This window comes from Danio rerio, chromosome 10 (genome assembly GCF_052040795.2).
Source record: "Danio rerio strain M-AB ecotype USA chromosome 10, GRCz13ab, whole genome shotgun sequence".
NCBI classification, from domain to species: Eukaryota; Metazoa; Chordata; class Actinopteri; order Cypriniformes; family Danionidae; genus Danio; species Danio rerio.
This window is the reverse complement of record NC_141030.1, coordinates 41440994-41458114: the sequence shown is the minus strand read 5'-3', so window position 1 is coordinate 41458114 and position 17121 is coordinate 41440994. Positions and strand designations below refer to the sequence as shown.

The following is a 17121-nucleotide window of genomic DNA, read 5'->3' as shown; positions in this document are numbered from 1 at the left end:
ACATCCAAAAGAATATTTTCTGAACTGATCATAATACACAGATTTTTTTTTTTTTGCTTTATTCATAAGGATACATGTGACATTAGACAAACCAAACAGAAACATGTCAAGAACACACACACAGCATGTATTTCATGCATTCATAAAGAAATGTAACATTAACAGCCTACAGTTTCTATCATTATTTGCATATTGATGCACACTGATAAGCAAAATCACTTGCTTTGCCAATCCTTTAAACCAGTGGTTCTCAAACTGTGGTACATGTACCACTAGTGGTACACAGGCTTCTTTCGCGTGGTACACAGAGAAATCAGATATGTCATATGTACATGCAACATATTTCAAAATGTATCAAAAATGGTTCATGAAAGAATATGATCACATATAGCATATATATTTGAGGTCCAAGCAACATTTTCAGGATTTGATGAATAGGATACTATGTTTATAATTTACATTAAGTACAGTTTTTTTCTTTTCTTTTTAGGAACAGAGACCTATCATTTTTAATTACCTTATAAAAGCAAACTTTTTTTTTTGTTAGTTTTTTTTTTTACATATAAGCACAGTACAGTGTTAATGATCAAACTATTTATAATGTTTAAAGTGGCTGATCATAATAAATATTCATATTAATATAAATTAATCTGCCGCTTTTTTGACCTGTGCAAAGCTGTAGCTGCTTTACTGGGCCTACTACGCTACTGTATTTCAATACTGGTCATTTTGGTGGTACTTGAGAGAGATTTGTTTTCTGAGGTGGTTCTTAATGAAAAAGTTTTAGAACCACTGCTTTAAACTATACATTAAAATAAGCAGCACACTGCCAAAAATAAAAATTGTTTAATCCAAAATAAAACAAAAAATGCTTCATGGTCGTGAAATAATTGTGCCCAACTGAGCCTAGTTCCTCTCAAGTTTTTTTTTTCCTTCACTTTCGTCAACTGGTGAAGTTTGTTCCTCACCACTGTCGCCACTGGCTTGCTTGCTCTGGGACTTGTGGAGCTGCGCATCATTAGATTTGCTCTTCAGTGTTTGGACTTTCAGCAGTGAAAATTAAACCACACTGTACTGACCTAAACTAAACTGAAGATCAACTCTGAAAACTGAAATGACACTGTTTCAATCCACTAGAACTTCTATGTGAAGCTGCTTTGACACAATCTATATTGTAAATGCGCTACAGAAATAAAGATGAATTTAATTGCCTCAGGGGTAGTTGATGTGTTGGTGCTCCTTGGATAAAGATTAAATCTATTTTAGATTAAATCCATTACAATTTTAATATTCCACAACAAGTTTTTACAGTATTTCTGATCAAATATGCACAGCGGTGTAAGGACTTTCCAAAAACTTGAGAAATCACATATATATCAAATTATTTTTGGATGAAATGTGGCTTTTTCTTGTCTATATTCTTGACAGATTTCATAAACTTCACCCACCTATTGTTTGGAGGAGTCAATAGAGCGTAAATATAAAAGCTAAAAATGTGAGATTTTGGCACAGAGCTTGAGTCACATTTCAAGCCCTGTCAGTTTGAGTTTTGTGTACATTATTGGCATAACAAACAGCCATGCGTTTGTGTATCCAAAGCATTCTTTAGACAACAAAGCTAACACACACACACACACAAAAGAAATGAAATCAGCTAAAAGTCTGAGCGTTTGTGATCTCCTCTCCTCATCCTCACGTTCCTCACTCTCTGATTGACATTTGAACCTGTAGAGCTGAGCACATGAGCGGACAGCAGACAGCAATCCCGCCTGAGAGACAGAGGAATATTCCTCCAGAGATCCAGCAGGGGAAAGACAACACGTCTCTAGCAAAGGGGAGAAATAAACAAACACACACGCAGAAAACATCAAACCCAAACAAACACACAGACGCTTGCTCTCTCTGGTGATACGAGCAGAACCGGGTCAGACGAGGGAAGACTTTTCTCCTGACAGGCCTAGCAGCCAGAGGATCCTATTTACCAAGCGCATCTGCATGCTTACAGCAAGAGAGAGAGTGTGTGTGTGTCTGCTGACAGCGCCTCTACGGTAAGAACACGATGCATTTGCACTTGGCTGAATCTGTCCTCTGTGTTGATCGACTCGTCTGCCTGCCCAGGGCCCGTCCATCTGTATGTGTGTGTGTGTGTGTGTGTGTGTGTGTGTGTGGGGCTTGGCCTTTCAAAAAAAACACACATACATACACACAAACTGCAGATTCTCTCCCACTGAGACTTGCACAGATGCTGCTCAGCACAGCTGGACACACAAAATAACACACACACACAGACAGAAGGACAGACACACACACACACTCACACATTTCTGCTTGCTGCGCCATCAGTGCTGCTCTGAATACATGAGGTATTTCTGGATGGGGCCAGTGACGGATATTTAATATTCATTCTAAATTAATGAAATGTAAAAAGGCTTCCACTCAGAGCGGGCAGCGTGGGAGATCGTATAACACGTACACGCATCTACAATTACTACAGACTGATCAGAAGGTGCTGCTAATCAAATAATCAGCATGTTGAACAAACAATCTGCTTGCTGTCTGCCGTGGAGCACAAAAGGAGATATTACAGTACATGTTCATGCTGTTCTTTTCAATTCAAACTATGTTGATCAGTCTGAGCCGCAGTAAAAAAACTTCTGTAGTGTCACAAAATTGATGCTATATTGATGAGCAAATACGCAGCTGTATCCTATCTAGACTTTACCAACAGTCAGTGTAGACCTTTTTTAGGAAGTTTTTGTTTTTTCAAGTTAGAATGTGGGGGGCGAAGCAGTGGCGCAGTAGGTTGTGCTGTTGCCTCACAGCAAGAAGGTCGCTGGTTCGAGTCTCGGCTCAGTTGGCGTATCTGTGTGGAGTTTGCATGTTCTCCCTGCGTTCGTGTGGGTTTCCTCCAGGTGCTCTGGTTTCCCCCACAGTCCAAAGACATGCGGTGAATTGGGTAGGCTAAATTGTCCGTAGTGTATGAGTGTGTGTGTTTGTGTGTGAATGTGTGTGTGGATGTTTCCCAGAGATGGGTTGCGGCTGGAAGGGCATCCGCTGCGTAAAAAATGTGCTGGATAAGTTGGTTCATTCCGCTGTGGCGACCCCAGATTGATAAAGGGACTAAGCCGACAAGAAAATGAATGAATGAAGTTATGATGTTTCTGTAATACCACCTTTCTGTGTTATGTGTGTTATTTAAGTTTGTGTAAAAGATGAACGTCCTTAATTTATGAAATCAAGAAGTAATTGTGGATTGTGGACTTTCATTCTTATGGTGAATGGTAATGCAAGAGCTGTCAATCAAGCCAAGCGCTGATCTCGTCTGTAACCCACAATACCCAGACACTGTTCCAGAGGATCCAGTTCACATTGAATACACAACATCATCCCAACACATTCAGACCCTGAATGTTCATGTAGCTGTAGCAATGTGGCATGTACAGTAAGGATTATTTTAAGATGTTAAGATGTATTGCTTTATCCTCCTAAGGCCCAAGGTGTTTTTTTTACATGCATTTCTTTATTTCTCTTCGCTATTTGGGCTTATTGGAACCTAAATAGAATAAAACCTAAGTATCATCTTTTGATATGATGTACTTTTAGAGACTCGTGGTCCGAATTTAAAACACTTTATTCTGACTGTTTTTAATGCAAATATAACATAAATTCATTCATTTTCTTTTCAGCTCAGTCACTGTTTTAATCCGGGCTTGCCACAGCAGAATAAACCACCAACTTATTCAGCAGGTTTTTACGCAGCAGATGCAGATATTTTGGTAATTTTTAATCTAGAACCAGATGTAGTGAGCGTTGCTAATGCTTGTAGCTACAAACCAAACTGGATTTTAGCATCACATAATTTTATTCTTAAATACGGTGATTTTAAGTTTGCTGAACAAACAAGATCCTGTTTCTGTTTATTTTTCTGAAATTGACTCATTTGTTGAGTGGTGTGATGAAAACATTTTAAAAGTAAATACAAAAAAAAAAAAAAAAAAGGAAATAATCTTTCATCCCAAGTGTGATGTCGAGCATTTACCAGTGTTTGTAGATAATCAAGAAATCACTCAGGTACAGTCATACAAGTATTTGGGAATTTACATAGACCGGTCTCTAACATGGGACACTTACGTAAACTGGATCTGTGAAAAGCTTTACCAAAGACTGTATTTTCAACTAAGTTTATGGTTCTATGGCGTTGATAAGAAAATCATGTACTTATTATATCAGGCTGTATTTGAGAGTGTCATCAGGTATGGTCTATCTACATGGCAATCTTTCTGTAAATCAGAAATCAAACATTTTTTTATATTATCAGAACTGCTACGAGACTAACAGGATCTGAAATTATAACCAGTATTCAAACACTTTACAAGCAATGCTCTCTGAATGAAGCAAAAAGAATTTTAAACAATCCATCTCATGTCCCATTTTACAATCTTTCACTTTCTGGTAGAAGATACAGACTTAAGACTTAAGAACTCTTTTATCCCAGTGTCAATCAGACTATTGAACACTGATCAATAGTGTGCTTATGCTTGTTTCCTGTATGTAATTCTTTTGCATGTTTGCTTATTTTTAATTTTGTGTCAGAACTTGCTGAAGTGCTCTGTGAGTCCACAGAATATTTCCCCTTGAGGGACAATAAATTATACAAACAAACAAAACAAACATCCTCATTTATATCCATGTATTGTAAACTGATTTACTGTAGTTTGAGAGTAGCAGTAAATCTTTTAATATTTCACCAGGATCAACTCGCTATAGCATTTCTGCCATTACTGACGTCTCGTACAGCCTCGTTTCTTTCATGCCTTTTGGAAGTGAACTGAATGAAAAGGCAATAGACAAGTGTAGGTCATGAATCATTGATTGGGAGAGATCAGTGAAATCTGAAATATTACCCCGTCTGTCTATCAAACAGGCCTCATGCTGGATCTCTTTTTCCATTATAAAGCTCTCGTATACTGTATAAAGCGAGTGCCCCGCTGCGGCGTATGGTCAGGCAATCCCTGCTCACCGACAAAGCAATGCACTACAGTGCTGATGTAGAAGATTTGAGTGCGGATTCATTCGTTTGGATCTTTATTATTAAATATTATTGCAAGGGTTAAACTTTTTGGTGTGGGCGGCACGGTGGCTCAGCGCTTAGCATTGTCACCTAACAGCAAGAAGGTCGCTGGTTCGGGTCCCGGCTGGCTCAGTTGGCGTTTGTGTGTGGAGTTTGCATGTTCTCCCCGTATTGGTGTGGGTTTCCTCTGGGTGATCTGGTTTCCAATACAGTCCAAAGACATGCGCTGTAGGTGAATTGGATAAACTAAATTGACCATAGTGTACGAGAGAGAGTGTGGTGTGTGTGTGTGTGTGTGTGTGTGTAAATGAGTGTGTATGAGTGTTTTTCAGTACTGGGTTGCGGCTGGAAGGGCATAGACTGCGTAAAACATATGCTGGAATATTCGGCGGTTTATTCTGCTGTGGCGACCTTAATCAGGGACTAAGCTGAATGAATAAATGAATGAATATTTATCCATTTTGTATATGCTAGTTTATTAGCAGCGTGCACAGTGTTGGTTGCTTGGTAACAGATCTGGATGTATCTTAATGACACAATTTAAGATGTCCTAATTAGTGACAGCATTTTGAAAGACAGGATAAAAATGCCAAATCGAATTAAGATTATTTAATGCAGTGTTTCTCAACCACGTTCCTGTAGGACCACCAGCTCTGCATCTCCATTTCTCCTTAACCAAACACACCTGATTAAGATCATCAGCTCATTTGCAGAGACTGAAAGACCTGTAATTGGTGTGACAGACAAAGGAGACATCCAAAACATGCAGTGTTGATGGTCCTTCAGAAACATGGTTGAGAAACACTGATTTATGCATCATATCTTAATGTTTAAGAAAAGAAGCTTTACATTATACACCCAAACAAGCTGATAAGAAAAAGTTATTTAGTCAGGATAATTTCAATTGGAGAGCCAAAAAAACCCAAACAAACATTAGATTCAGACTGTTAGATGTTGTTACAAAGCCTTTGTGTATGTGGGACTAAAACCAGTAATTATGCACAAGAATATTCAACAATAATAACTAACAATAATAACAAACAAATTAGAACTATTGTAGAGTTTTCACTACAAAACAATGCCACAATTTGCAAATATTGCCACACATTTTGAGAAAAGCAAGCAATTATTCTAGAAAAGCCTAGAGGAACTGAATAGTGTCGTTAGAATAGAATCGCTCGTTCGTTCGTTCATTCGTTCATTTTCTTTTTTGGCTTAGTCCCTTTATTAACCAGGGGTTTCAACAGCAGAATGAACTGCCAACTTTTCCAGCATATATTTTACACAGCGGATGTCCTTCTAGCTGCAACCCAACACTGGAAAACACCTATACATTCTTACTTTCACACACATCCACTATGGACAATTTTTATATTATTCAATTCACCTATAGAGCATGTCTTTGGACTGTGGGAGAATCTGGAGCACCCTGAGGAAATCCACTCAAACGTAGGGAGAACATGCAAACTCCACACAGAAATGCCAACTGACCCAGCCAGGGCTCAAAGCAGCGACCTTCTTGTTGTTAGGCGATCGTGCTACCCACTGCATCACCACTGCTGTCTAAGAATGTTTATTTAGCTTTTAAAAAAGAGAGAGAGAGAGAGAGAGAGAGAGAGAGAGAGAGAGAGAGAGAGATGTATTGATGTGGACAGCATGTTGTACAGCATGTCAATCTCAACAGGTGTAATTCTGGAGGGCAAACACTCCTCTAACCAGACATCATCCAGGAGATAATCATCATGGGTCATTATTTGTGCACACACACACACTGCTGTTGTATGAACAGGCTCTCTCAAACAGTTTTAGCCAGGACTCCATCATATGCCCAAACTTCAAACCATAAATCTGGGACAATGAGAGGTGCTCATCTTCAAAAGCTTTATGTTCAAAAAGCAGCATCACGCATTAAAGGAAGCTGAAGTGTAAAAGGCATAAAAGGAGCATTTTGATCATCACTGTAAACATCTGTGAGCAGATTCATTTCTATACTGTAGCATCTACACACACACACACACACACACACACACACACACACACACACACACACACACACACACACACACACACACACTCGTACACTACGGATAATTTAGCCAACTCAATTCACCTTTACTGCATGTCTTTGGACTGTGGGGGAAACCAGAGCACCTGGAGGAAACCTACGTGAATGCAGGGAGAACATGCAAACTCCACAAAAAAACGCCAACTGAGCCGAGGCTCGAATCGGCGACCTTCTTGCTGTGAGTCGACAGCACTACCTACTGCGCCACTGTTTCGCCCTATTATAACATATTATACGTAATTTAAAACAAGTCTCTGACCATTAGAAGCTGTCTATATTCACAAAGTGTTGACAGACTGTGTTTAAACCCCTTATAAAAGTATTTTTGCATAAAACTTTAAGTCCCTTTTAAGTAAACTTGCTGCTTTAAAAACAAAGGGTTTTCTCATTTTGTGCCATCTCAACCAGTGTATCTGAGCAATCCCTTAACAAAAAAAGTCAATGCCTGTCGATATTCCCATTTTTAAAGCCTTTTGCAAATGTATTTTGGTTTAGACAAAAATAATAAAAAAATAGAGAAATAGATATCAAACCAAGTGTGAAACTGCCTCAACCTCATGTGTAGCTCCACTGGCCAGCAAAAGTGTGATGCAAGAAACCAATCAGATCTCATCAAAAACAAACAGCCTGTTCCAGCATTACACGGGTTTACCTTATATCAACAGTGCTTTTACAGTCACAGTGAACAGCCAGCAGGAGAGACAATCAGAACAGAGATGAGAGGTCGCGCTGCCCTCTGAACAGTAGAAACACATGATGGACTATCAGAGGTAAAATCGATGGCACGCATCTGTCCCTGAGCTCAAGAACAACCTGCCTGTGACAGAGGAAGATCTTCAGGGGTTTGATCCTCTGCACATCATACTGCTGTCCCAAGAGCTCTGGGTGTGCAAGGAGAGGTATCAGTGCAAGACAGAAAGATCACATGACTTCTGCCAGTCACAGGTGAGAACCCGACAGGGGTTGATCCTTAGCATCAGTGCTTTTGTGTTGCTTTTATATCTGCCTATAAATATACCAGTCAGACATCTATCGTTACAAACAGTTACAAATCTTTCGAAATATACAGTGCATCTGAAAAGTATTGATAGCGCTTCACTTTTCCACATTTTTTATGTTCCAGCCTTACTCCAAAATGGATTAAATTAATTTATTTCCTCAAAATTCTACACACAATAATTTTATATTGTATATTTGATATTATAATTAGCCAGGCTGAAGTAGATCAGCATCGTCTTCAGTGATCCTCCAGAAATCATACTAATAATTTATTGTTCAAGTTTTCCTTATTTTGATCATTTGAATTTGCTATTGCTAAATAATAATAATACTGCCGACCATAAACATCTGAACTGAACAATTATGTTTAATACAACCAATTGTAATCAATTATTTGAATAAAATATTAGATTAAACAGTTTTTTCTAGCTTCACACAAACAGGGCTATCTGCAGTGCTGCAGCTCCAGACTGAACGTGTCCATGCAGACACACGGCACCGTCTTAAATGTCAATTTTATGTGACATTTAAGGTGGGTAAATGTATAACTCTGGACAGAGAATATGAAAATTCTTGATATTTAACATTTTAAAGAAAATAGTTGAAACTATTTGAACACTGCAAACCTTCACACATTAAGTGAGTATGCAATACATGTAGATATAGGAATATTATTATATACAGGATATTCATTTCAAAGTAGTTAAAGGGTCCCTATTTTACCTCTTTTTCCAAGATTTAACACAAGTCTTTTGTCTCTCCAGAATGTGTCTTTAAAGTCAGAGCCATAGAGATTTGTCTGTATTGCTCTGATGCGTGTAGCCTTCACGTAGGTAAACCGCACACTGACAGACAAGAATGAAGCAGATCTCCCTTACTACAGTAAGAACTTTTCCAATGGTTATTTGATATAATTGTTGTGGAGTTAATTCAAGCCTTTCTGCAACAATGAGTCACACACAATGTCGTTATAAAGTTTGCACATGCACACACGCGCTCACACTTTTAGCTTTGCACTGTTATTGCATGGCAATTGTGACAGGATACACGTTAATATCCACTGCTGTATGGACTTCCGCTATGTTATTGAACAAAATAAACTTGATAAGTCCACAAACTGGGATTGAGGCATCTTCTTAAATAATTGTACTGAAACTAGGCAGCTGTGGAATTACGTAGTGGTTTTACTGTATTACAAACATGGAAAGTTTTAAAAACATTTTAAACTTGTAAAACTCAATCATGAGGTGCAGCTGATCACAGAGAGCTGAACAGAACTAACCCAGCCGAGGCTCGAATCAGTGACCTTGCTGCGAGGCGATCGTGCTACCCACTGCTCCACCGTGCAGCCCAGACAATATCTCAAATAAATTTTTTAATAGATTATTAAAAATAGATTATTTAAATAAGGCAAATTAGTTGATTATTTCCCAGAGATGGGTTGCGGCTGGAAGGGCATCCGCTGCGTAAAAACTTGCTGGATAAGTTGGCGGTTCATTGATTATTTGCAGTTGATTAACCATTTCTAATGCTATTTACAAATATCTTGCAAATCTTTAGATTTCCCCCCCTAGTATTTTCAGAGTATTTGGTAAAGGTTTTGAAGTCGTATAGATTAAAAAATATATTTTTTAATGTCTCTCTCGCGACTATGTGCATATATTTAAACAGCTTTTGAAAGCAAAAGCTGGACATTTTAATAGATTTAGAATACCCAGCCGGATGTAAAAAGGCACATCTCAGTGGGCCTGCAGGGCACGTGAAACTGTCTTTGGGAGTGTTGACAGTTATCGCACAGTACAAAATGGGTAAATGAAAGAAATTCCACTATGTAATCGATCGTGGATGTTTGGTTTTAGTGGACCAACAAAAAAAAGTGTAAAAGGATGATAATAATACAAAAACAGTGTCACTAAATATACTTGGGTGGCCGTTAATATACCTGTAAAAGTCTATGTGTGGGAAGCACTGCAATCCCAAAAGTTCTTAACAAAAGTAGTTCCACTCTTGTTCTCCCTCTCAAAGATAACAGAGAGAGTCGATATCAGGAAACATTTGATCCTGATGGCCTCATTTGTGCTCTTCAGAAACATAAAGGAGACGTCACCGACAATACGTCCATATATTTACACAGTCTATGGCTAAAACCAGCACAAACAACACAATACTCTTTAACTTATCAAGAAAACCCCCTAAACCCTACCTGTCGACATTGGGATGTAAAAATACGAGAAATAATACACACCAAGATTGACATGTTTACTTAGCAAGTATATTTGTTGGTTAAGTGTCTTCTTTCACTCCTCTTCAAATCGCATGTACAGAAGCTGACCTGGAAACAGTGTCTTTATTACTACAGAGTGCGTCTGTCTTTCAGCACTGATGCATAAATTGACTGATTCAGAGGTTGCATACACTCTCAGAAGTGAAGTTTCATAAACTAATTTTGAGAGGAGCACGTGATATGATTGAGCATGACTGGCTGCTTATCTTTAATCAGAAATAATCCAATCAGAGGGATCCAAGCTTACAATAAATGGATCGTTTTTTCCCTACTGCTCTATCTTTGTTTTGAAAGAATCCCCTCTTCCGCCCCATCTCCTCCGTTTCCTCCCTTTTCTAAGGGGGGGACTCTCGAGACCTAGCTGATCTCGGCTCCCCTTATATGCTTATTGACCAGTTAGCCTTGGGCTCAAGTATCTCCGAGAGCATGCCAAACCTGCTATTAACGCTAAGCATATCTAAGTGGGAACTCTTGAAATAAAGGGACGAGAGCTGTCACTGGGGTGGTACCTTTTCAAAAGGTACACATTTGTACTTAAAAGTGTCTATATTGGTGCCTCAAAAGCATATATTTGTATCTACAAATTATAAGAGGAACTTTTTAGGTACTAATATAAACCCTTTAGGTATCTATGGGGACTCTCTCGGTACAGATGTGTATTTTTTGAAAATGTTCCACCCCAGTGACAGCTCTGGTACCTTTATTTCTAAGAGTGTAGAAAGGGCGACGATCCACATATCCACAAAGAGGGCACTGCTTTAATGAAAAGGAAGTGACTGCGGCCATTTTAATATTGATTTCAACGCCAAAATAAAGCTAAAAGCATTATTTTCTTGAACAGCTCTTGCAATTGGGTGTTTTTTTTATAGAAAGATTAAAAACTTTAAAATTCTTAAATGGGATGATAATGGGATAGAAAGGTAAAATACAAAAGAAAAACTGGAGGTTTCACAGGTTTGCCATAAACATATTGTGTAGTTTTCTTAACTCCCAATCAGATATTGCAAACAAACTCAACATCAACAATCTCTTTTTGAGTCTGATTTAAAGGAGAAACATTGCTTTAAAAGTTTAAAAAGAAGTGACGTTGGTGGCCCATCTGCTGGTTCTGCCCAATACTAGAGGGGTGATAATCCTGCTTTAATGAAGTGGAGGTGTGCCAGGTAGCCACTCTCTGTTTAGCCCCGTCACTCATCAAGCAGACATTTATAGCTGAAGGCGAGAGGGGGAAACTTTCTGACTCTTGTTGACTGATAAAAATGTTTTCACACACACGTGCACACACACAATTTCACGCTTTCTAGCCACTGCCCAACACTTTACACTGTTTACACACACACTCGCAGTGCTGGCGAGCGCACGCTGTAGAGACTCTGCTAAATGGGAAATAAAATATTAATCCAGCAATCACCTTCAGAAATTGAAAACAGGCAGAGCACTTACCATTTTATTATTGATTTCGTGAAAATGAATTTCACAGACTTTCTCTACAATGTCTTCATTCTCGAACGTTACGAAGCCGAAGCCTGCGGAAACACAGAGAGAAAGAGAAACAGAGGAAGAGTCAGTGGTGCACCTTTTGAACTCAAAACTCCGACAGTTTTTCAGGCCTCCGTCAGAGAGAGAGAGAGCGTGGGGAGTTCAGATCTGAACGGACATTGTCTTTTTTGAAAGCCGGCCGCTGATGAAATCTCTCTCACGACTGGGCAGACGAGGGGGAAATCGGACAGCAGAAAAGCACAAAGACTGTTAATGAGATTCATGGAGCCACATCTGAATTTCATTAAATGCGTTCTGCGCTGCCTTCATTGAAATTTCACCGTATAACAAGCTCCCGTTTTAATGTAAATGCGGGGCTGGAGATCCCTGAATCTGTCTCCGACCGTGGGATTGTCTTCTTTTTTTCATATTTATGAAATAAGAAGTTTAACCCGTTCGGCTCATCCGGGCTTAACAAGGATCTGTCTGTGCTTTTATTATAATGAGAAAAAGAGAAGCGCTTTTCGCTGCGGCTCACGAGGGAGAATGATTTTCTATTCCTGGGTGTTAAGAGTAGGCCAACGGTGAAAACACAAAGGAAAACAAGCCAGAGAGGAAGATAAACACTTTACTCACTGTTTGTTTATAAAGACAGGATGCTCTTTCAACGGCGCACAAACACCATTCTGACGGATTCACGAGAGCAGACTCGCAGAAAAGCTGACGGCTGATTGAAGCAGACGCAATAAACTCTGCTCTGATGCTGCTAATGGCTGCTGTTTGTGTTTTTGTGGAGTCTAGCAGAGATCAGGCAGACCTTTAATGAGTCACGGGCTTTCTGCATACTGTACACACACACACCTACACGACTGTGAGGATTTTTTACTGCTATCCAGTATCTAAACCATCTGATGTTGGAGGTACTACTCATCATTTCACAAGGAAACATCACATATATCAAATGAAGTCAAAATTATTTGCTGTGAATATCTTTTCCAAATATTTTCCAAATGATGTTTAACAGAGCAAGGAATTTTTCACAGTATTTTCTATCATATTTTTTTCCGGCTAGAATGAAAGCAGTTTTAATTATTTTATTTTTTACTATTTTAAGGTAAATATTATTATCCCCATTAGGCAATATATATTTTCAATAGTCTATAGAACAAACCAATCGTTATATAATGCCTTGCTAATTACACTAACTTGCCTAATTAACCTAGTTAAGCCATAAAATGTCACTTTAAGCTGAATACTAGTATCTTGAAAAACATCTAGTAAACGTTTACAGCATTTCTCAACAGCAATTATCAATCTGGAAGTGGCTGTCAATATCATTTTAAGTGGCTTACGGAGTGTTTTTATGATGCACAACGTTGATTTTGAAAGGTTTGTTTTAAAGAGGTTATGCTTCCGTCAGAGTCCGTTTAAGCGCGAGAGAAAAATGCTCTCCTAATTCAGTGACTGCTGTCAGATAAGATGCTGAAATGCAGTGTAAGACCTGACCTGACCTGCTAGCTGTTATACTGTAATCAGCAAATCGGGAGCCAGAAATGCCAACTGACCCAGCTGAGACTCAAAACAGTGACCTTCTTGCTACCCACTGCGCCACCGTGACGCCCAATTTATTTTTATGTCTATGTAAAATTGATTTGTATAATGCTGCACTGCACTTATAATGTCAGAGTATGTGATTGGCCAAGGACAGAATAAAGGTCAAGACAACTATATTCACCTATATTCAAGTGTACAGATATCTGCTTTCCATGACTTTTCCAAAACCTTGTGGGTTTTTCTGTTTTTCCAAAACTTTTCCAGGCCTGGAAAATGCCAAGTCAAAATTCCATCACTTTTCCAGATTTTCCATCACTGTATGAACCCTGCGTTTATGTTTATGTTATGCTAGTTTGTACTGTGTAGTATTTACCAGGGTCTGTGTTTTTCTGTCATTTCAAAATGTCACTTTATTTTCACTTTGTGACACTTTTTCAATCCACGTGTTAGTATGTGTTTGTGTGTGTCAAACATTTTAATTAAACCCAGTTTGCCTTGTTTATATATTTGAAAAAAAAAGAAAGAAAGAAAAAGTTGACTTCAGTATTGACGATGCTCCATTTAAAATGCATAATATGAGGGTAAAATGACCCGCATTGGTTGTTTTTCATTCCCATTAGATCGCATTTTTTAAATAATCAGTCCATGAGGTGGAGCTGATCGACAGCAGTATTAGTGCAAAGACATTAAAAGCAAGTAAAATAGATTAAAGCCCAATGCCAATTCTACCCCTTAGCCCTTCCACTTGCCCCTACCCCTCGTTTTGTGCATTCACGTGAAGGGGTAGGGTGTCCCAGTTCTCTTTAGCTTGAAGGCCTAGGGTTAACGGGAAGGGCTAGATGGCCCTTGAAGCAGAGATTTTTCAGGACCACACTCAAAACCAAGAGGTAAGAAAATTTCCCAGAATACACCAGCTACCATGGCAGCATGACAGCACACGTGAGTCAGGAGATGCACAAGTTTGTTTTTTTTGTCATTACATATTATTATGAATTTTTACAACAAACAAACACGTTTTAATATATCCACAAGTTGTCCGTGTTTTACCGTCATGCTTTATAAAAAAAAAAAAAAACATTAAAAACCTGCTAAATTTCGCTATCTATAATCCATAATAACAACAACACCCAGTAGTCCCACATCATACTTCATATCTGACACTCGAATACCCTGTCAGAAAGTCTAATGGCTGGGAATGCGCTTTTTACAGTGGCTAGTATAATGTTAATGTTGTTTTCGTGTATTTACATAAATGAATATGGCCACGGTGTAAATACACAGTACAGTTATGAGCTTATTACCACATTATATCATAATGATAACATGATATTGTTACCTTCAATGACTTCCTGGAGATAATATATACGAAAAGAGAATTGGGAATGGGCCTTAAACTACCATTTCAAAGCTGTCCAAATGTCACACTTTACATGCATCAAGCTGCCGACCGGAAGTCGAAGCATCCTGCTTACGCATACATGCAAAGCTTAATGGGTAATTTTGCGTTCTATGAAAAAGGTCTATAGAATATAGGTTGGATTTTTGTATTTCTTGCACAACACCAAGGTTCTTCCTCATGAGGAAACTACTGGAGTCATTTTTCAAAAGGCGCTGTTGTATTTTGTCCTGACCCTAATTCTTATCTCCAGCTTTTAAAGATGAAAGATCTGTGTAAGGCTCTTCTCTCCTCCAGTGGTCAGCTGGGTGTTGGAATAAAAGCGTGGGGTCAGAGGTCAAGCACAGTAGACTGTAGCAGTGTGCGAGATAAAAGCAGATAAACCATACCACAAACACAAAGACGCTCTCTAACAATAAACTGGAATACAATGCTTCAGGGTTCTTTAATGGGTTTCTCATTGCATATGCAAAGAGGGCATCTCGTTTGCATATAGAAGATACAGTCACCACATAAGGTGATCTCTTGAGTTTAGATGTCAGAAAGCAAGCAGACCATACACACTATAGCTGCACAATATATATTTTCAGCATTGATATCGCAATGTATTTGCAATAGTCACATTCAATCTTGAGTTGGCATTATAGTTGACCAGAAGCCAGTTTGTTTGTTTTCTTGTTGTTTTTTAAGTGGAAGTCTGCCTGTGTTGTTAAAGCTTGTGACTATATGAATATTTCGAAGGAGTTTCAAACATTCAGGCACAAGAAATGCTACCATTTGTACCTTTAATAAAGATACGTTTTATTTTATTATATCTACACAATGAAGACAATGCAGTGTTCTTTTGCATTTGATCTTTTCCTTTTTCTGTACCTATTGTTTGACAAATTTATAAGTCAGCAATACTTTTAATTTGTTCATTATTTTTATGCATGATTCAATCCCATGTTGCAATCAATCTGAATTAATGAACACTTTCCAAAAGTTATTTAACGCATCTGATAAACCTGTATTAGAATCGCACTATTTATTGCAGAAAACCAAAACATCGATATTTTTCCAATATCATGCAGGTCTGATACACACATTATTATAGGAACTACCTATAAACATATTATACAGTACCAACTTTATAATTCATCCGTAAAACAAGCCTCAACAAAAACCCTCAGCATTTTAACATTTTCATTCTGCAAGATGCAGAAGCTGTTTTCTCCATGAGGTTAAAAATGATGGTGTGAATATTTAGGGAATATCAGGTACACACGCACACCAATGCACACAGGGCATACAATTAGCATTTCATCAAACCTGCCGCGGATTATAGAAAATGTAGAAGAATATATGCAACTAATATTGTGTATTATGTTTCATGAAATAAAAAAAAATCAATAAGTGTCCATGAAGAACTTCATAATTATTTATGTATCCAAAACATTTTAAAATTAAAGAAAAAGGAAAAAAGTACCAATTCAATGAATAAGTGGATCATTACATGCCTACAGTATATATATATATATATATATATATATATATATATATATATATATATATATATATATATATATATATATATATATATATATATATATATATATATATATTTATATTTGTACATATTGAAGTACATATTCTACATGATCTTATTGCACAACCCTAATCTAAAACTACTACCTAACTGTTCATAAGCAGCAAACTAGGAGTTCATTGAACTAAAATTGCAGTTAATGATTTGTAATAGCAGGAATAATACCTTAAAATAAAGTGTGATAAAAAAATTTAAAAACTCTGTTTTCATTCTGTTATGAAATGCTTTGGACGACAGATTTATAAATTATTCTCTTCACAAACTTGGCAGAATGTTTGCCATGTTGCCTTTTTTACATAGCTGAATGGAGAATTGAGATGCAAAAGAAAATGAAAATAGGTATGATCATATTGCATGTACAGTACCTGACAAAAATCTAGTCACCTATAACTGGACTTCTAGTTGATCACTTGGTATCAGAAATGGCTAATATGAAAGGCATAGGTAATTGGTGACTGGGCTGGCCAATCCTAGAGCACCTTGACCTTTACTTTCAGGAACTGTGATGAAGAGGCTAAAGTATGAGGGGCGCTATCCTGCTGGTTGTAATGTAATGGGCAGCACAAATGTCTTGATAGTTCAGGCTATTGATGGTGCCATCCAGATCTCTCGCACACCATTTAACCTCAAACCAGGATTTTTTCTCAACCAATGTTGTCTAATTTCTGTGAGAATCTTGGGTCTA

The 17121-nt window shown here is 38.0% G+C and overlaps 1 protein-coding gene across 14 annotated transcripts in view; it reads right to left on the bottom strand.

Moving 5' to 3' along the window:
* Positions 1 to 17121, bottom strand: part of msi2a (musashi RNA-binding protein 2a) — a 285008-nt gene that overhangs the window by 56466 nt on the left and 211421 nt on the right. For all 14 annotated transcript variants that reach the window (XR_015500172.1, XR_015500169.1, XR_015500170.1 and 11 more), the window contains 1 exon segment: positions 11863 to 11945. Coding sequence is in view for 9 of the 14 variants with exons in the window: in XM_087268677.1 (XP_087124803.1) it covers positions 11863 to 11945 (83 nt within the window). In the remaining 5 variants the exon portion in view is untranslated.